This window comes from Ranitomeya variabilis, chromosome 7 (genome assembly GCF_051348905.1).
Source record: "Ranitomeya variabilis isolate aRanVar5 chromosome 7, aRanVar5.hap1, whole genome shotgun sequence".
Lineage (NCBI taxonomy): Eukaryota > Metazoa > Chordata > Amphibia > Anura > Dendrobatidae > Ranitomeya > Ranitomeya variabilis.
In genome coordinates this window covers 95,087,411-95,109,223 of record NC_135238.1, presented here as the reverse complement: position 1 = coordinate 95,109,223, position 21,813 = coordinate 95,087,411, and the positions used below count along the sequence as shown (strand labels likewise).

The 21,813-nt window shown below is 44.9% G+C and overlaps 1 protein-coding gene across 2 annotated transcripts in view; it reads left to right on the top strand.

The window, feature by feature from the left end:
• WDR75 (WD repeat domain 75) overlaps positions 1–21,813 on the top strand; it is a 129,616-nt gene that overhangs the window by 54,595 nt on the left and 53,208 nt on the right. For both annotated transcript variants that reach the window (XM_077275589.1, XM_077275590.1), the window contains 3 exons: positions 12,581–12,640; positions 18,226–18,341; positions 20,302–20,480. In XM_077275589.1, coding sequence (XP_077131704.1) covers positions 12,581–12,640; positions 18,226–18,341; positions 20,302–20,480 — 355 coding nt within the window. The remainder of the gene's footprint in view (positions 1–12,580; positions 12,641–18,225; positions 18,342–20,301; positions 20,481–21,813) is intronic.

Genomic DNA, 21,813 nt, shown 5'->3' with positions numbered 1-21,813 from the left:
CTACAGCATTACAGAATGCTATAGATAAGCCCCTCATGCTGGTGGGCTTAGCTCACCTTCGATTTTGGGGGTGACAGGTTCCCTTTAAAGGAAAACTTTCACCCCCAGAAATGATTTGCCTGCCAATGAAGGGTTAATCTGCAGGTAAACTGCCTTTAAATTCTATGTGGCTGACTTGTTGGAGCAGTGGCCAAGGGGATAAAATTAGAGGGTAACCATAGATTGAACTTAATTTTCATAAATCAATAATATATGAAAAAATGAAAAAGTTTGTAGTATGTCTCCTAGAAATATAGAAATGCGTGTGGGCAGAGCAGATTGTCAGCCAGTGTGTCGGGGAGTGATTTCAACCCTGTTTTGGAGCTGTGACTCTGGAATGCTTCAATGGAACAGTGATTCTGAGAATGTGTTTTTTTTCCACGACATATTATACTTTGTTAGTGGTAAATATAGGACCATAGTTTTTGCATTTCTTTGTGAAAATATCAGAAATTTGTTACAAACTTGCAACATTCAAACGTTTAATTTGTGCCCTTACACCGCATGTTATATCACACAAAATAGGTAAATAACATTTTTCACATCTCTGCTTTACATCTGCTTTTTTGAAGCATCATTTTTTTTTTTATCAGCAATGTAGAAGGGTTAAAAGTTGACCAGCGATTTCTCATTTTTCTAACAAGATTTACAAAACCTTTTTTTAGGGATCAAATCACATTTGAAATGACTTTGAAAGGTCTAGAAGGCAGAAAATACCAGAAAGTGACACCATTCTGAAACCAGCACCCCTGAGGGTGTTCAAAGCCACATTCAAGACGTTTATTAACCCTTCAGTTGCATCACCAGAACTGAAGCAGTGCGGAAGGAAAAAATAGCATTTTACTTTTTCCCACAAAAATGTTACTTTTACTGTTGCATTTTTACAAGGGTAACAGGAGAAAATGCACCATACATTTTGTACAATTTCTCCTGAGTACGCCAATACCCCATTAGTAGGGGAAAACTACTGTTTGGGTGCACTGCAGGGCTTGGAAGGGAAGGAGCGCCATTTGACTTTTGTAATGCAAAATTATCTATCATAGATAGTGGACACTTTAACGGCAGCAGTTAAGGGTACTTATTTCTCAGCAACGTTAAAAAGCAGCCCTGAGGAATAAGGGTATAGCACCCCTCAGTGTCGGAAAATCTGTGGTGTCTCGGCTACATGATCAGGGCTGGTTTTTAAAGTCCCCTGTCAGGTGATCGCAGTTATTCACCGAAAGTCCTTTTTCAATTCATTTTTCTCTCCTCTGATATGATCTAGCATATCAGAGGAGAGAGAAATGGGGACCCCCTGGTATCTCCACAGTCTCTGGACCCTCCTGCTTCATCACCAGGCCCTCCACGTCCTCTTCCTGGAAGAAAATGGCAGGTGCATACACAGTGCGCCTGCCAAGATCTGCCGATTGGTACCCGGCAGCAATAGGATATTTTTCCTATTGGTTCTTTTTCATCACTGTGATGGGGTTGGAGTAAGAATTAGGGTTTTTTCTAAAGTTAAAAAAAAAAAAAGGCTATATGATGGCTAGTGTTGATCGCAAGTGCTCACTACACGTGTTTGCATCATGCCCCCGGTTATGCACAGAGTATCGCAGATCCCCTCATTTTTGGGGGGTTTTAACAGCCATGAAATGTGGGGCAGGGACTTGAGCATGTCACTCGAGCACCCGCGATATTCTGTGCATATCAGAGCATCTGATGCAAACTGGAGTAGCGAGCATTTGCGCTCATGACTAAGGATGGCATAATCAATATGATGACCTAATGTTATCAAATTCTGTGTCGTACCTGTGGGTTGAAAATGCTCACTATACCCCTGGATAAAATTCTCGAGGGGCGTGGTTTTCAAAATGGGGTCACTTGTGAGCGATTTCTCTGTTTAGGAGCTGTAGGGACCCTGCAAATGCGACTGGGCGCCTGTCATCGATTCCAGCCAATTTTTGCGTTCAAAAAGTCAAACGGTGCTCCTTCCCTTCTGAGCCCTGCCATTCTCCCAAACAGTGGCTTTTTCCCACATACGGGGTATTGGTGTACTCAGGAGAAATTGCACAACAAATTTTGTGGTCCATTTTCTATGGTTACCCTTGTGAAAATAAAGTTTGGGTCTAAAATAATTTTTTTGTGAAAAAAGTTAAATGTTAATGAAGCACCTGAAGGGTTAAGAAACTTCTTGAATGTGGTTTTGGTCACCTTGTGGGGTGAAATGTTTTTTTAGAATCGTGTCACTGTTGGGTCCGTTATCATATTGACCCCCCCCCCCAAACTCACTTCAAATGTGAGGTGGCCCTTAATTTACAAAATTTTTTTTTTTTTGTTGGAAAAAGGAGAAATCGCTGGTCAACTTTAAACCCTTAACGTCCTAACCAAGAAAACATGTTTTCCAAACTTGTACTGATGTAAAGTAGACCTGTGGGAAATGTTGTTTATTAACTATTTTGTTTGAAATATCTCTGATTTAAGGGAACAAAAATGTATAGGTTTTAAAATTACAAACATTTTAAAAATGTTTGCCAAATTTGTGTTTTTTTTCATAAATGAACGCAAGTCATATTGAATAAATTTTACCACTAACATGAAGTACAGTATGTCACGAGAAAACCTCAGAATCAGTGGGAGCCATTGAAGCATAACCACATAAAGTGACACAGGTCAGAATTGTCGAAATTGTCTTGGTCTCTAAGGGGTTAAAATTAACATTAAAATAGAAATAAGCAAGTAATATTGTCACTAAGCATCCATGACCATGCAGAAACATGCACAGATTAATAAATATACGTAGACAATAAGTCCATCCATAGAGACCAGGCTAAAGTGCTAGTATCCTGCTGCTGGACGCACTGGGGAGAGCAAGTAGGAATCCTGTGCAGCATGTATTCAGTTTAAGTGCTTCATGTCAAATGCCGTCATACGTACAGCTTATAATCATGGTCCTGTAGCTACAAACCGATGCCGCTGAAAGTAGAAAACTCCTCCCCACCAAAATGTATTTAGCTCCATATTCTTCATTTTCCCAAGCAGTAATGACAGAAAAAGCACTCCACAATGGCTGCCGTGTTCACGAGTGTACCTGGAACCATGTAGTACTACTTTGTGGTCAGAAACTACTCTTTAGCTCCTCAGCTAGGCTCTGAAGGGTAGAAGTGCATTCTGGAGCACAGACTATGAGAGAGTGGTTGCTGGCAACATGATACTTATGGAACTATGTGCTAAAGAAGCAGAAAACCACCAAAAATGACCCCATTTTAGAAAATCCACCCGTCTGTCTTCCTCTTAAAAGGTTAGGACCATTTTGCCCCCATGTGTGCTACACATTTCTCTATCGCCTCTCATTGGGGGACACAGGAACCATGGGTGTATGCTGCTGCCACTAGGAGGCTGACACTATGCAAATAAAAAAGCTAGCTCCTCCTCTGCAGTGTACACCCCACCGACAAGAAGTAGGATATTCAGTTTAGCTTAGTGTCAGTAGGAGGTGGACACGGGTCTTTCACTAGACCCTTATCTACCTCAGTGTGCGTCGTTTCTTTTCAGATTTTCAGGAGGGATACAGGGTGAACAGTCACACCTGTAGTCCCACAAAGCGGACTATGAGTACGGCGTGTACTGCCACCCCGTATCCTCATAGATCCCTCTCCAGGACCAAGAGCCTAGCACACAAGCGTGCTTAGAAGTCCGGTCCTGGCTCCGTCCCCCACCCACTCGCCCACCAGAGCCTGTCGGTTGGAGGAGACGAGGACGTCCATCACAGAGCCGTGGACGTCTCATCCCCCTCAGGTTAGTAGCGGAGGACGTGGGATGTTTAGGTGAGTATTTCCCTATATCCCCCAGATCTTTCCCTGCCCACCCTCACAGTGTGGGGGAGTAGAAGTTCCTATAGGCGCGCTGCACGACCCTCTATGGCGGCGCTGATCTTATTTTAATAGGGATCCAAGGGGCCCCTAGACGAGCTTATCTCGCGCGGTAAAAGCCGCTGCGCTTCCCCCTTCCTATCCCTTTCATCCCTGCGGCCGCTCTGTTCGGCGGCCGCAATGTCACCTCTTACATGGGCACCACTTCCCCCTGCGGCTCCTACGGGCTTCGGCGCTGCGAGGCGGCGTCTCCTATATCCGGCGGCGCCGACCTCTAATTTAGGCCCCGGCTTCGGCCGGGGCCTACTTCGGCACCGCGACCCTGGCAATTTCGTTCCTTCTGGCGGCCATGGCAGGCGGCCGCGCTGCTCTGCGGCGCACTGCTCCGGAGCCGCGGTCTCTCTCCGGCGGCGCCGGCCTCTAATTTAGGTCCCGGCTTCTGCCGGGGCCTACTTCCGGTACCGCGCTCCTCCACTTCCGTTTTTTTCAGACGGGCTTTCTCCCGCCCGACAATCTCTTTACTCCCCGCCCACCGGCGCCATCTTGGTGCTCCCGGGCCAATGACTTCTACGCCGCTGCTTGCCGCTACTTCGCAGCAGGGCGCACGTTCCAGCGCCCTTTCAGCGGTCACCACATTGGCCAGCACACGCTTTCTCCAGCGGGGTCCCCTGCATCCTCCTTAGGTTGCCGTCTCATCGCTGGTGCCCTGGACCTGTGCCATGATGCCGGTCGCAGCTACAGCCGGGAGCAGTCTACAGGACTCTACTATTACTGTGAGTAACTCTGCTATGCAGTCTATTACTCCTCTCTCCTGTTCCCCTAACCTTTGGGCATCATTTAGTGGGTCTGCTCCCAGGCCTAATCCTATAAGGAGAGCAATCCCGTCCTCCTGCTTCCTCTTGTCAGCTGCAGCAACTCCCTGTCCAGGAGTCCCTACCAAGGGTGAGACCGAGACCCATGATTATCCCTGGGTGGGCTTTCCTTCTGTCTCAGTCTGGGGCGGACCTCACCAGGATGTCACGCCTTTGGTGTCCGTGACTGACCGCAATGGCTAGTGGGTCACAGGATTTTCCGACGAGCCTTGTTCAACTCAGGCCACAAGAAGGGATACAGGGTGAACAGTCACACCTGTAATCCCACATTATGGACTATGAGTACGGCATGTACCGCCACCCCGTATCCTCACTGATCCGACAACAGGACCATGATCCTAGCACACAAGCGTGCTTAGAGGTTCGGTCCCAGCTCCATTCCCCACCCACTCGCCCTCCAGAGCCTGTCGGTTGGTGGAGACCAGGACGTCCACCATCAGCCCCATGGACGTCTGACAACTTTCTTTCCCGCTCCATCTTGCCCTCTGGTATGGACCAGTGAGATCCCTCTTCCTCTCCTTCTCTCTCTCTCTCTCTCTTAAGCATCATGGATACCTCTACGGAACCCGCAGAATAGGCGGTTTTCGTTTAGACGGTCAAACCACCTTCCAAGGTCTTTGCCCCACACACTGATTTTGTAGTGGTACTTACCAAGGGAAATGCGAGCCATACCAGATGCTTTCAGACAGGGAAGCGTCTCGGCATCCTATATTCCTTCTCTCCTGAGCTCATCGCTAACTGGACTGATTCCTCGGCAATTCTGGACTCGTCAGTTCCCAGACTGTCTGCCAACTTGGCATGGGTTCAAAGGATACAATTATAGATCCGCTGGATAAATTAGCCTTTGAAACGGCTGCTCCTACTTTGTGCCACGGTCATTGCCTCTACCTGGGTCTCAGGGACCATAGATAGATGGACCAAACACCCTTGTAAGAACACCCCAGCTGGAGCTCCTCCGGGGGAGCTAGCTGACCTGACGGACCAAATTTCCTATGCAGGGAAATATTTAGTATCTGCCTCCCTAGATGCGCGGCTTGTGCAGCTCACGCGTCCAGCAATATGGTGGCCATCTGACGCAGCAGGCGGACTTGTCTTCAAGAAGTCGCTTACCGGCCTCCCCTTCCAGGGGGCCTGTCTCTTTGGCTACATGCTGGAACAAATTATTAATGACGCCACGGGAGGCACGAGTTCCCTTTGTCCTTTGTTTTGTGGCGTCAGAATATTCCTCTAGCTAACACAGACTGCGATCTCGTCTGGCTAGAGAAAAGGCTCCCTTTACGCCTATCTATTCCCGGCGTTCCAGCAACTCCCAGGGTTGGTCCACCAGGCCTAGACCTGGCAGATCTTCCTCGGCATAACTCGTGCCAACGGCCCAGCGTTTCTTCCAGTTTGGGCGGGCATCTCCTGTCTTTTTCATGGATGTTTGGCTAGCTTCGGTGGAGGACGCTTAGATCAGGGAGGTGGTATCCTCCGGATACAAGATACGGTTCGCAGCCCGGAATTGCTTCTTCGAATCCCGACCCCTAAAGTCCTCCTCTGATCTCGGGTTTCTTTGCGTCCATTTACTTCTCTCTTTGTTCGGAGGTTATTGTTTCCGTTCCACAGCAGGCACGCTTCACAGGTTTCTATTCAAACCTGCTTGTAGTGCCGTAGAAGAGCGGTGCTGTTCGACCCATTCTGTCTCTGAAGTTAGTGAACAGAAGGCTCCACCTGTGGCATTTCTGGATGAAGTTCCTCTCTTCAGTCCTGGCTCCATGGATCCACAGGCATCCTGTGCTCCATGGATATCCTAGATGCCTTGCTCCATGTCCTGATTTTCCTTGAGGATCAGGGGCCTAGTGCTCTTTCCATACCTTGAAGTCATCCTCATCAAGTCTCAGGCCCAGAAGAGTCTGACCATCGTCCTCGACTCACGGTTCCGTTTCTGGTGGCTGGCCAACAGAACAGAGTCTTGTCTTGTTCCGAGTCATCGTCTCGTCCTCTTACGTATGTTGTACGACACCGCCGGGGGTTTTTCTTCTTGAGAAGCGGGCAATTCTCCATACGGAGTTCGCTCTCTGCAGGGTCCTCGGCTGCCTTCCTACCGTTCAGCTACGACGTTACTGTGATGCATGGTGACAGCTCCGTAAGCGTTCTCTTTTGCGCTGTTCCACTTGAAACCAATTCAGCAGCCCATTCCTCAGTGGGACACGTCTGTACTGTCTCTGGATCCTCCAATCCGACTGATTCTAATAGTCTCTCAACTGGTGGCTGTCATCCCCTCTCATTCCCCAGGTCTGGTCCTCCCAAGGCAGGTGGTGACGACGGTCACCAGCCTCCCCGGCTGGGGTGCGTTTTCTCACCATTCGTCATTGAAGGGGGCTTTGGTCTGAGCAAGAGTCCTCTCCGCTGATCGATACCCTTGAGATAGGGGCCTTTCTTCTATCCCTGAGTCTCTGGGAAAGGCTTCTCAGAGGTCTGCCAGTCAGAATCCAGACGTCCAATGCTTCAGCTCTGGCTTATGTCAATCGCCAGGGAGGGAATCAGTCTCTTGGCGATGGCGGAGGTATCCAATATCCTCCTCTGGGCAGAGGCAACGGTTTTCTGCACTATCTGCTGTGCATATCCCCGGCGTGGATTACTAGGCCGCAGTGTTTTCTCTGCCGCGACGGCCTTGCGGCAGGACAGGGGTTCCTGCTTCAGGAGGTCTTCCTTCAATTTTGCCTTTGATGAGGAACTCCGGACACGGATCTACTGGCGGCCCGTCTGCTTAGGAAAGTTCCACCGTTTGTTTCCAAGTCCGCAATCCTCTTGTTGTGGATACCGATACTTTGACCATTCCTGGGTCGCAATTTGTACTTCCCTTTCTGTTCCTCTTCCCTTTCTTCCCAGGCTGTTGAAGATCAATGCGGAGGGGGTGCCGGTCATTCTAACCACACCACATTGGCCCAGAAGGTTTCTGGTTCGCTGAGATCGTCCATCTTCTCGCGGACTCCCACTGGAGTCCCCCAGTCTGGTCAGATCTTCTGTACCAGGGACCCATCTGCCGCAGAGTTCTTGGTGGCTCAAGTTAACAGCTTTGCTGTTGAAACCTTCCATTTTGGCTGTTTTCTCTAGGCAGAACTTGATGCTGGTCTTGCCCTTAGTTCTCTGAAGGGTCAGATAGCGACCTTTTTCCATCCTTTTTCTGAAGTCCCTTTCAGAGGTCCTTAGCTACTGGCTATCACGGTACAAAGATTTATATACATCCCGTTCTCAGATCAGAACTTTTCTTCAAGGAGTGGCGCATGCGGCTCTCCCATACCAGACTCCCACGGAGCCCTGGGACCTCAATCTTGTTCTGGAGGTTCAGTGGGGTTCCCCCCTTGAACCCCCCATGAGGCCTCACTGTCCTGTCCCGCAAGGTGGCGTTTCTGGTGACCATCACCTCCATTAGGCGCGCCTCGGAGTTGGTGACTCTCTCCTGTCTCCCCATTTCTTGGTTATTCACCAGGATAATGTAGTTTTATGGCCTTCGTCGCCTTTTCTTCCCAGGGTGGTGTCCTCCTTTTACTTGAATAAGATCGTCCTTCCCACCTTTGTCCTGCTCTGGGGCGTTCGCTGAACAGGCTAGACCTGGTCATGGCGGTGAGGATCTATTTGTCTAGGACCGCCTTCTTTAGGAAGACTGACTATCTTTTTGTCATTCCAGACGATAGGTCAAGAGGCCTGCCGGCCTCCAGGTTACGATTGTTCTCTGGATCAGACCTGCCATTCTGGAGGCTCACCGGGTCAAGAACAGAGTGATTCCTCCTGGTATTAAGACTCACTCTGCCCCGGGCAGTGGGCGCCTCCTGGGCGGTACACCATGGGGCATCCGCCCTACAACTTTGCTAGGCGGCAACCTGGTGTTCGGTTCACTCTTTTCCCAAGGGTTATAAGCTCCATACCTGCGCTTCGACAGTTACCAGCCTAGGCGGAAGGATCTTGCAGGCGGCAGTGGTGATACCTCCGACATGAATGGAGTTTTTCTGCTGTTCCCACCCCAGGGACTGCTTTGGGACGTCCCATGGTTCCTGTGTCCCCCAATGAGAGGCGATAGAGAAAACAGGATTTTTGGTTCCTTACCGTAAAATCTGTTTCTCGGAGCCTTCATTGGGGGACACAGCACCCTCCCAAGTTGAACAGCTCTGTTTATTGTGTTATATTGTTAACGTTTGTGTTCTTTGAACACTCTTTGAGTGTTTGAAACTGTTAGACTGTAAAGCGCTGCTTAAGTTTGTTGGCGCTGTATAATTGAAGATTATTATTATTATAATATTATTATTCTTTCTCATTTACACGTTGCTTCTCCTACTGCTTTCTCACTAACTGAATATCCTACTTCTTGTCGGTGGGGTGTACACTGCAGAGGAGGAGCTAGCTTTTTTATTTGCATAGTGTCAGCCTCCTAGTGGCAGCAGCATACACCCATGGTTCCTGTGTCCCCCAATGAAGGCTCCGAGAAACAGATTTTACGGTAAGGAACCAAAAATCCTGTTTTTTGATTTTCACTGCCCAATGTCCTAAAATTCTATTTTTCATCAATTGCTCCAAATTTTTCATTTTGAGAAGAATGGGGAACATTTCATTCCATTTCTCCTTGGTAAAGAAATACCCAGTACTTGTGAACTGCGGTTTGCCTACCTCTGGCCCCTGAAGAGGAGCGTCATTTGACTTTGGGAGCGCAGATAGAATAACCTAGAGTTGACGCTACCACCCATTTTGATAACCATACCCCCTCATGGAATCCATATAGATATGTTATAATTTCCACTTCTCGGAGATTGGAGCTAAATGTTGTAGAGTAATTAGCATTCTGACATGCAATGTATTGTTCCACTGTAGAAACACCGCTTCCTATGTAACACGCTGCAGATCTCCCTAATCTTTTGCCAAGACATTCAACAGGGCTTCTGCATGAAAGAGATCTATGCAAATTTCCAGCCTAATTGTGTGATTTGCGCAGCATTTGCCAACAATTTGAATTAATTAATAAAAAATAACCCAAGATATAACCCCATTTTGGAAATTCCTACACTGAAGTTATTCTTTTCTGAACGAAGTGACCAGTATGACCCCACGGGTGTTCTTCCAGAATGGCTCAAGAATGTATGTATATGTGTGTGTGTGTATATGTATATGCGTGTGTATGTGTATATATATATATATATATATATATATATATATATATATATATATATTTATACCAATACCGTATCTTTCGGATTATAAGACGCACTGTTGTTCCCCCAAATTTTGGGGGAAAAGTGGGGGGTGCGTCTTATAATCTGAATCTGTGTGCTGTGCTCTAGAGGAGGGGGGGCAGCTCTAGAGTGGTGTCAGGGGGCTGGGGTGGGCTGCAGAGACAGCAGGAGGTCCTGTGCTCCCTCTCATTAGCCTCATGTAACATTCACTGCACCTGCTGTCCATCACCTCGGTGCTGAAGCTGCACAAGTTGATTCACAGTGGAGCAGTGAATATTACCTGTGCCTGCATCTTCCCACCCCATCATGGATATGGCCCCCCGGTCACTCTTATATGCCCCCCCCCCCTGTGCTGCTGGCAGACACATGCCCCCCCCTCCCTGTGCTGCTTGCAGTCGCATAAAATAACAAACACTTAAGGCTATGTGCACACGATGCGGATTTTGCTGCGGATCCGCAGCAGTTTCCCATGAGTTTACAGTACAATGTAAACCTACGGGAAACCGAAAACGCTGTGCCCATGCTGCGGAAAAAAATTGCGCGGAAACGCAGCGGTTTACATTCCCCGCAGCATGTCAATTCTTTGAGCGGAATACGCAGCGGGTTTACATCTGCTCCATAATAGAAAACCGCAGGTGTAAAACCGCAGTGGAATCCGCACATAAACCGCGGTAAATCCGTAGTAAAAACGCGGTGTTTTTGCCTTGCGGATTTATCAAATCCGCTGCGGAAAAATCCGCAGTGGACCATTTTACGGGTGCACGTACCCTAACTCACCTGATGATGGCTCCGTGCTCCCAGCTCCTCGGTTGCTCTGCCTGTGCCGACATCTGATCATGTGATCAGCACAGCACAGTGATGATATCACTGTGCGCCCAGGTCACATGATCCGATGCCTGGGAAGCAGGAAGCGCAACCGAGAAGCTTGGAGCCATCATCAGAAGGTGAGTTAAGTGTTTATTTTATCATGTGTCTGCCAGCAGCACAGGAGGGGGGCATGTGCCTGCCAGCGCAGGGGGGCATATAGTGACCCAGGGGGGCATGTGTCTGCCAGCACAGGGGGGCGTATAGTGACCCAGGGGGGCATGTGTCTGCCACCAGCACAGGGGGGCATATAGTGACCCAGGGGGGCATGTCCCTGCCAGAAGCACAAGCAGACATTATGACCAGGGGTGCATGTGCCTGCCAGCACAGGGGGGCATACAGTGACCCGGGGGGGGGGGGGGGGCGCATGTGCCTGCCAGCAGTACAGGGGGGCATATGGTGACTTGGGGTGGACTGTGTCTGCCAGCAGCACAGGGGGGGGGGGTATGTGCCAGTACAAGGATGGGGGTTATATAGATACCAGGATGAGGGACATATGATTTGTAAGACGGACACTGGCATTAGAAGACAGACCCCCATTTAACATAAAAAATTTTTTTTTTCTTTTTCTTCACCAAATTTGGGGGCATGTAGAGTCCATCCATTCACCTTTTCTGCTTCGCACAAAGACACGGTAGTTGGAACCAAAGATCTCAAATTTGGACTCCTCAGACCAAAGCACAGATTTCCACTGGTCTAATGTCCATTCCTTGTGTTCTTTAGCCCAAACAAGTCTCTTCTGCTTGTTGCCTGTCCTTAGCAGTGGTTTCCTAGCAGCTATTTTACCATGAAGGCTTGCTGCACAAAGTCTCCTCTTAACAGTTGTTGTAGAGATGTCTGCTGCTAGAACTCTGTGTGGCATTGACCTGGTCTCTAATCTGAGCTGCTGTTAACCTGCGATTTCTGAGGCTGGTGACTCGGATAAACTTATCCTCAGAAGCAGAGGTGACTCTTGGTCTTCCTTTCCTGGGGCGGTCCTCATGTGAGCTAGTTTCTTTGATGGTTTTTGCGACTGCACTTGGGGACACTTTCAAAGTTTGCCCAATTTTTCAGACTGACTGACCTTCATTTCTTAAAGTAATGATGGCCACTCGTTTTTCTTTACTTAGCTGCTTTTTTCTTGCCATAATACAAATTCTAACAGTCTATTCAGTAGGACTCTCAGCTGTGTATCCACCAGACTTCTGCACAACACAAATGATGGTCCCAACCCCATTTATAAGGCAAGAAATCCCACTTATTAAACCTGACAGGGCACACCTGTGAAGTGACAACCATTCCCGGTGACTACCTCTTGAAGCTCATCAAGAGAATGCCAAGAGTGTGCAAAGCAGTCATCAAAGCAAAAGGTGGCTACTTTGAAGAACCTAGAATATAAGACATAATTTCAATTGTTTCACTTTTTTTTTGTTAAGTACGGTATATAATTCCACATGTGTTAATTCATAGTTTTGATGCGTTCAGTGTGAATGTACAATTTTCATAGTCCTGAAAATACAGAAACCTCTTTAAATGAGAATGTGTCCAAACTTTTGGTCTGGTCTGTGCTGTGTGTGTGTGTGTGTGTGTGTGTGTGTGTGTGTGTGTGTGTGTGTGTGTGTGTATATATATATGTAAGTGTATATGTATGTATATATTTTTTTTATGTATAAAGTGTATGAAGCATATAATGCTTTTTGAATGTGTTTAGTAGTTACAGTTCACTCCTTTTTTCCTTCTGAATTTATTTAAATTCTGAATTTTTTTCCCTCAGAAATTACAATCATTGATGCCAGTTTAAAAGTGAAAGGAATTGTCCAAGGCCTAGTAAAAGGTATCATTCTGAATTACGTTTTAAAGTTCTAATAAATGTTTAATACGTTCTGTAAATGCATTTATTTTTTTTTTCTGTATGCAGCGGATATATATATAAAAAAAATAATGTATACACCCCTGTTACAATGCCAGGTTTTTTCTTATGTATTAAAAAAAAATCACAAACCTAATTTGTGAATTTTTTCAGCAGAAGTTGGTTTCTTATGGACACCAGCCAGAAGCTGGTCTTCACAGGAGTACCCTCATGACCAGCACGGGGGTGGGTCTTCAGCTTACCCTTGGCTGTCAAAACAACGCATCGGGCCCCCTTCCTGTAATGGTATCACAGGAACGCCGATGGGGACATGAAACAATGTACCACCTGCTAGTGCGATGTAAATGTCGCTGTCAGATTGCGGTCAGCATTTAACAATAGCTTCAGGTGACCATCATCTGCCGGCAAGATGCAGACTCGGTTTCTGAGCCCGCATCAAAGGCAGAGAGCCGGGATATGAAGTAACTGAAAGTCATATTTTGGTAAGGGATTAGACCAACACTTTGTTGAAGTACCGTTTGAATTTGTGACAGCATTTATTCATTTTGGTTAGGAGTCCACATGGCACATCTTAAATTGGCAAGCTTTGTCCACTCTTCCTTGCAGAAATTCTCAAAATATCTCAGATTACCAGGTTATCTCATGTGTACAGGCCTCTTCAGGTCAAGCCACAGATTTTTGAGTTGGTTTCAGGTTTGGGCCATTCAAAAACTTTGCTCTTCTGGCAAAGCTGTTCTTTTGTTATATTAGTAACAGTATGCTTAGGGATTTGTCCTGCTGAAAGGTGAATTTCATCTTCAGATGTTTATAAGAGGCCTGAAGGTTTTGATTTAAAATTGACTGATTTTCAATTTCAGCTCCTGAAAATATCCCCTCAGCAATATGGTACCTCCAACATGCTTTACTTTGAGTATGGTGTTTTGGTAATGCGCAGTGTTGGTTTTGCCCATAACATACCTTCTTGAAATTCTGACCAAAAATATTAAATCTTGGTCTCATAAGAGCATAGCACGTTTTCCCACTTGCTTTTGACATACTACATGTAGGTTTTGTTCAAAAATAGCTGTGCTTGGATGTTTTTCTTTGTAAGAAAAGGCTTCTGTCTTGCCACCCTGGGGCTACAATGCAAACCAATGAAAAATGTAGGAGATTTTCACATGCAGTAAACAACCAGTACATGCCTGAAATTCTTCCAGCTCCTTTAATTTTGCTGTAGGCCTCTTGATAGCCTCTCAAACAATTTTTTTTTTGCATTTTCATCAATATTTGAGGGGTGTCAAGTTGTAGGTAAGGTCATTGTTGTGACAAATTTAAGCCACTTCACCAGTGTCCCATGGTGTATCCAATCCCTAGGAATTATTATTTTTACCCTTCTTTTAAATGGAGATCCATTTGCTATGTGTTAAGCTGTTTATGAACCATGACTTTTGCTGTAAAATGAACAAAAAAGTCTGGTAAATCCTGCTAGAACAGCTAAACTTTATAGTTTCATTAATCCGAATTAGAGATGGGCAAACCCGATCCATCTCTATGCCACTATGGCGTGCTCCTATCTTTGGTCCCCTGATGAGCCCTGACATTAGGAGGGGGCGAAACGCGTAGGGATGAAGGATACTGGGACAAAGGAGGTTACTTTAACCAGATAAGTGACCCATTGTGATCTGTATTTCAACATGCTATTGATTTTTATGATCTGAGATTACTCGATGATTATTACCGGTATACCTGAAAGTACATGTGTTTGAGGCAATGTATTGTGGTTTTGTTTTGCCTATATTGAGCACAGGTGCACTTTATCCCTAGTTGTGATACGGCTGTGGAGAGAGAAAAGTGATATTTATTTTGAAGGTTACTCTGAGGGAAGAGTGATATTGTGGTCGTGATATTTGAATTGCTGTGAATCACGTATGACCTCTGAAACTACCCTCTGACTATCATTTAATTTTGAATTGATGTATTGTGGTATCACACTGTTCACACTGAGCTCAGAAGCACCTAAAAATTACCCAAGCTATGGTACAGCTCTAGAGATATCTGATAAAGGAGATTGATCTGGACTATATCAACCCTATTGCTGTTCTCCTTCATTAGAGAATACTAGATAAAGTTCTCAGAGATATCAGTGTTTTTGTGTGTATGTTTAGGGTTTGTTTGGGCATGGGTAATAATTGGGCATTACAGGGAATATAAGGGACAGCCGGCGTTGAGTGGGGGCACCACATCGAAATTTAGGTTGCCAGCCTCCGCTGTTAGGAAGGTGATCAGCTTAATATGGACCTATTAGGGTCAGGATAGGACTGTGGAATTACACTGTTAAACTGTCCCATTCCCTGTAATATATTCCGTTACCCTAAGAACCCGAGAAGTGTTGGTGATATCTTGTATTTTTTTTATAAAAATCTTTTTGGAATTTTTTATTCCAGTATTATTAAAAGTTAATTTTTATAGGGTTGTTTTCTTTTTGGTTGACAAACCCGAATATTAAAGTTTGAGGTCCGTGCCGAACACCTACTGTTCAGGTACGTGTTACTGTTTGGGTTTGGCACCCTGAACATCAGGTGTTTCCCATGCGGTCTTCTACATGACAGCGCTAAAAATACCAGCGGTTCTCAACGGCGGTAAGATTATTACAACTGGTCAGAGTGCTGAGGCTTCCACGATGACAGATGACAGCATGAGCCAGCAGCAGTCACAGGTGTTGGCTGATAACTGGGAGAGCAGGTGCCAGCTGGGAGTATTCATCAGCCTGCACTATAAATAAATAAAAATGTTGTGGGGGTCTGTTCTATATTTGATAACTAGCATTTCAAAACTGACAGCTGCGGGCTGCCACCCTCATCTCTTAGCTTTATCATGGCTGGTTATCAAGAATAGAGGGGTCCCCACACAGTTTTCTTTAATTATTTGAATAAATAAAAAAAGCTAAAGCAGATAGCTGTGGGCTGGTATTCTCAGGCTGGTAAGGGGCCATGGCTATTGGCCCACCCAATCCTAAAAATAGCAGCCCACAGAAAAACGCATCTATTTCATGGCTCTTCACACTAGCCCTGTGGTGGTGGCAAGTTGGGTTCATATTTGTGGTATTGATGTCAAGCTGCTTTATGGCTGCTGATATCAACTCACAAGTTAGTAATCGAGAGGCATCTACAAGACGCCTCTCCATTACTAACCCCATAGTGAAATTGTAAATAAACACACAGCAGAAGAAATCCTTTATGTAAAATAAAAATACACTTTTACTTTATTTTTTAAAAAATACAAAGTTTTACTCGCCTAACGCCCATTCAATTGAAGCCCTGGTCTTGTGTAAAATGAAAAAAAAAACAAAACAAAAACCTATCCCTCAGCTGTCCGACATACACCATAATCCATGTCTGCGATAAGTGGTTTTTAACCAGGACTGTGCCAAGATGTGACCGTCCAGGCTGAATCTCTACGAGCACCCCGATGTAAACTCGATTAGCGAGCACTTGCGATCAACACGAATGACTAAATATTCAATATGACGACCTAATGTTATCAAATTGTGTAATCCCTTAAGGTTAAAAATCCTCACTACCCTAGATAAAATCTTCAAGGGCTGTAGTTTCCAAAATGGTGCCACTTTCCTCTGTTTAGGTACAATGGGGGCTCTCCAAAAGCAGCATGGCATCTGGTATTGATTCCAGCCATTTTTGCATTCAAAAAGTCAAATGGTGCTCTTTCCCTTCTGAGCACTGCCTTGCACCCAAACTGTGGATTTCCCACACAAATGGGCTACCGGCTTACTCGGGAGAAATTGCATAACAGATTTTGGGGTTCATTTTCTTTTATATTTGCGAAAGTAAAGACATTGTTGCTGAAGTAAACTTTTTTGTGAAATAAATAAAATCTTCCTTTTTTTTTTTTTCTTTCATGTGAAGTTTCTGTGAAGAACCTGAATATTTAACCCCTTCATGACCTTGGGATTTTCCGTTTTTCAGTGTTCGTTTTTCGCTCCCCTCCTTCCCAGAGCCATAACTTTTTTATTTTTCCGTCAATTTGGCCATGTGAGGGCTTATTTTTTGCGGGACGAGTTGTACTTTTGAACGACATAATTGGTTTTAGCATGTCGGGTACTAGAAAACGGGAAAAAAATTCCAAGTGCGGTGAAATTGTAAAAAAAAGTGCAATCCCACACTTGTTTTTTGTTTGGCTTTTTTGCTAGGTTCACTAAATGCTAAAACTGACCTTCCATTATGATTCTCCAGGTCAGTACGAGTTTATAGACACCTAACATGACTAAGTTCTTTTTTATCTAAGTGGTGGAAAAAAATTCCAAACTTTGCTTAAAAAAAAAAAATAAAAAAAAATAAAATTGCGCCATATTCCGATATCCGTAGCGTCTCCATTTTTCATGATCTTGGGTCGGGTGAGGGCTTATTTTTTGCGTGCCGAGCTGGCGTTTTTAATGATACCATTTCGGTGCAGATATGTTCTTTTGATCGCCCGTTATTGCATTTTAATGCAATGTCGCGGCAACCAAAAAAACCTAATTCTGGCGTTTAGAGTTTTTTTTCTCGCTACGCCGTTTAGCGATCAGGTTAATGCTTTTTTTTTTATTGATTTATTTTGAATGGGGCGGAAGGGGGGTGATTCAGACTTTTATATATATTTTTTTTTTTTCACATTTTTTTTACTTTTTTTTTTTTTTTTACTTTTGCCATGCTTCAATAGCCTCCATAGGAGGCTAGAAGCAGGCACAACCCGATCGTCTCTGCTACATGGCAGCGATCTGCTGTTCGCTGCTATGCAGCAGAATTGCAGGTGTGCTGTGAGCGCCGACCACAGAGTGGCGCTCACAGCTACCGGCGATCAGTAACCATAGAGGTCTCAAGGACCTCTATGGTTACAATGGAGAAGCATCGCCGACCTCCGATCATGTGACGGGGGTCGGCGATGCGCTCATTTCCGGCCGCCCGGCCGGAAGCGGTAGTTAAATGCCGCTGTCTGCGTTTGACAGCGGCATTTAACTAGTTAATAAACGCGGGCAGATCGCGATTCTGCCCGCGCCTATTACGGGCACATGTCAGCTGTTAGAAACAGCTGACATGTCCCGGCTTTGATGCGGGCTCACCGCCGGAGCCTGCATCAAAGCAGGGCTTCTGACCTCGGACATACTATCCCGTCCGAGGTCAGAAAGTGGTTAATAAACTTCTTGAATGTGGTTTTGCGCAGCTTGAGGGGTGTAGTTTTTAGAATGGTGTCACTTTTGGGTATTTTCTGTCATGTAGTCCCTAAACAAAATAAGTCAATGTTATTTAATAATCATCTTGTGTAGTACAACTATCTGATTTATGGGCATAAAAAGGTAAAGTTTAAAAATTGTGAATTTTTTTATATTTACCACTAATATGAAGTAAAATATGTCACAAAAAGGCCATCTCCAAATCATTGGGACCCGTTGAAGTGTCCCAGAGTTATTACCACATAAACTGACACCGGTCAGATTAAAAAAAAAATTGTCAAAATTTGCTCCATCACGAAGGGGTTAAAATTTGATAGTTTGATATTTTGCTTTTTTTCCCCAGGAAATGATGTGAAAACTGGCTTGATATTTGATCCTAGAAGCAAAACTTTAGTTCTCAATGGTAAACCGGGTCATCTCCAGTTTTACTCGCTACATGATGACAAGCAGCTGTATAATGTAAGTTTCTACTGTAGAACAATATTATAGCAATAACCTTTTTACATTTCTGTATCAAAATTGCTTCTTTTCTATATTTGCGACAACTTAGAAATATAAATTGGTTTTGTGTACCCCTAAGGTGTCGTGTTTTTTTTTTTTTATGCAGTTTTTCCTGCATGAATCAAAGCGTTATACAAGCCATCAGTTTTTTTTTTAATTACACCTCTATTAAAATGCAGATGTGAAACCAAAACACAGAAAAAGTAGAGCTTTTCCGGTCACAGCTTTCTTTCAGCTTGCTAGCGTTATGCTATAAAACTCGTTATACACCAGCACCGCCTCTCTGCTGCTGCTAGTGATTATTTCCAGCCTTCAGCTGTGATTTCCCGACTACAGAACACACGACTGCTGCAGCCGATCCCTGCACTTGTACTGTCTGCCATTACCACTAAGCCCAGTGAATTGCTTTAGTTGTTGTCGCCCCGCAGCTTGTAAACGAGCACCAGGCGCAGCCTCGGAGAGCCACTGCTGGAGCAGCGGAAGGAGATTAGGATGGGTTTAATACTTTTAACAGACCTACTAATAGTGTGCTGAAATGTGAAAGGTTAAACCCACCTTTAAAGACAGCCCCTTATACGTTGCTCCTCTCAGCCCTTGGTCCAGTGAAGGGCCAGTTGTGAGTTGCCTTGGTGTGAGAGCAGAGCGGATCAATGAGCCGTGGGCCTGAGCCTGAACTTAAAAGAACAAGAACTTGAAAATGGAAATATGATGGTCACCTGGACAGAAAGTTGACGGAGCTCATTATAGTCAGTGGGGACAGTAGGGCTGGACTAATGTGTCTGAGACCGTCCCCAGCTGTTTCCCCTGTTCTGCTCTTGTAATGGAACGGGACACCAGAAGGGTGTATAAGTATTGTGAACACAGGCTTAGAGGTTGTCCATCATGTTCCACCATTTTCTCTGTGGCCCGCCAGGGGAAAATAAAATGGTATGGCTTGGAGGCCTGGTCAGGAGGTGTCCAGAAGGTTTGCATGGTGTGTCCCAATTTTTAGTTCTGAAGTTGAGATGTATGCGCTACACTGCTGCCACTGGTGTCCATTGTATTATAGGGGACGCACTTCTACTGCAAATGTCAGATGGAGAAAATTGATTCCAGCAGATAACATGCTAATTGTTTTATGGCCAAGATGGACAGTAATCCGTGTTTTCTGGGAAACCTATTTGTGGTCATCCTTGGACCAGATAATGAAATTTCTGACAGAGACTGACATGCCTTCAGAAGTAGCTTAGTGCCTGATAAATGCTCCAAGTTTGGTCTTTAGCCAGCGTGTGTTTAGATATACATTTCTATTCCGTAATTCTCTGCTTATGCGCAATGTACTGCCATACAGAAATGTGCCACCACATAGCCTCACGTACGCTATTCCTACATCATATGGTGACAAGCAGGGCCTTCACTCCTTGTTTGTTGTTGGGTAATGTGTTGCCTGATGTCTGATTTTGAGTTTGCTGGTGACTTGCAAATAAGTAGAAATGTGTTTAAGTGAACACCACTGCAATAAATCCAGAGAGAGAACCTAAAGCACTAATGCTCCACGGACAATAGGAGAGGGACACCGCTCGCTCCCTTCCACCAAAAAGTCTGCTTGGGTGACAAATCATTCCTCGAATGCTCTCCATAAACTACAAATGAAGACAACAATTAATCTTTTACACCTCGAATACTCATCCATAGGCTTTTTGGCTAAAGCTAGTTTCAGACTTATACAGTGCTCTCCTCCAAACACTGTCGAGGTTTCCGCCAGAACCTCCAAAAAACTGTATTCTGATGGGAACCCTGATGAAGCCATTCACTTGAATACAAGCATTGTGTCCCCTGTTGGACAACGTCCCGACAGTATTTGACTTTTTTCAGAAAAATGTGACTCTCTATGTAAGAACTGCTCACTTTATGGTAACATGAGTGTTGTTGCACACAGCTCGACATAGTACAACAAGAGTTTGTCAACCAGGCCGGTCTGCAGCATATAGATTTGGTAAAGGCTGCGTTCAATGCGAAAGGCAACTGGCTAGCAACTATTGAAGAGTTTAAAAGAAAAGGAGCAGAGCATCTTGAAGTACAGATGAAGTTCTGGGAATACAACAACAAGCTGCAGAGGTAATCTTATATTCCTAGATTATAGCAGAATCCAGAGCAAATACGCTAGTTTTTTTTATAATCCTGAAGCTACACTGGTCAAAACTGGGCAAGATCTGCTAAAATGTATGAATACATTGCTTTATTTCGACATATAAAATATTTGTGCTTTTTCTATGTGTTAATTCAGCCAGAATTATTGGTAGTAGTAGTAGTATGCTCCTAATGGGAACCTGGATTGTGCTCAGTAACCTACAGACAGTGTCAGGTCGGCACCGTTATACTGATTACAATGATACCTGGTGATGAAATCTGTCTTGTGGTTGTATAATCTTTATTTTCAGTTTTGAGTTAATGATATGCTCGTGCTCCGGGGCGGCCTGTGGGGGGGGGTCTTCATGTGGTGCTTAGCTTAGCTGTTCATCACTATGGCTTCTGACAGGTCACTGATCTCTCACTGACCTGCCCCCTAAAGATTAAACAACAACCACAAGATGGATTTTATCAAGCACGAGGTATAATTGCGCCGACCTGACACTGTCTGTAGGTTACTCGGCACAATCCTGCTGACAGGTACCCTTTGAAAATGGAAATACTAGGTAAAACATAACCACAAAAACAAGCAGCCCCAGCAGGTTAAACCCACCCTGTGCAGACAATAACTCTACTCTGTAATAAATAGCTGTTTTCAAGGGGAAGGCCACTACTAGGACAACCCCATTGTGAAGGCTGCACTGCGCATGCGACAATAATGTCACGTGAATTGTTGGATCAGAGTTTGGAAGATATGTTTGTGCTGCACATGTAAGATGTGGAGCTCAAATTTTGGCAAATGGGGGGGGGGGGGGAAACCTTTTTTTTTTTTTTTTTTAAATTCAGCCAGACCATTATGGACAGCAAACGAAAGCACTTGTTTGGGTAGCCAACTGTCTACATCCACAAGCTATAGCTGCAATGACGGCTCTTCTTCCCCCTCCCGGAATGAGATGGGTTTTTTTCAGTGATGCCATCTATTTTACAATATAATGTACAGAGAGCCAGGGAAAAAAGATTCCCAAACTCTGTTCAATAAAGATATCCCTTTGTGACCAGCGATTGTTAACTTTTAACACTTTTTTTTTTTTTTTTTTTATTATACTCGCTCCCTTCCAAGAGCCATAACTTTTTTGTTTATCCATCATCCTAGCTTTTTTTTTTCCGTAGGACTAGTTGTAATTTTGAATGACACCATTAATTTAACCATATAATTTAATGAGATATGGAAAAAAGAATCCATGTGTGATGAAATAAGGAAAAAGAAAGCAATTCTGAAAGGTTTTTAGGTTCTTTTTCTGGCATTCATTGTACGGTAAAA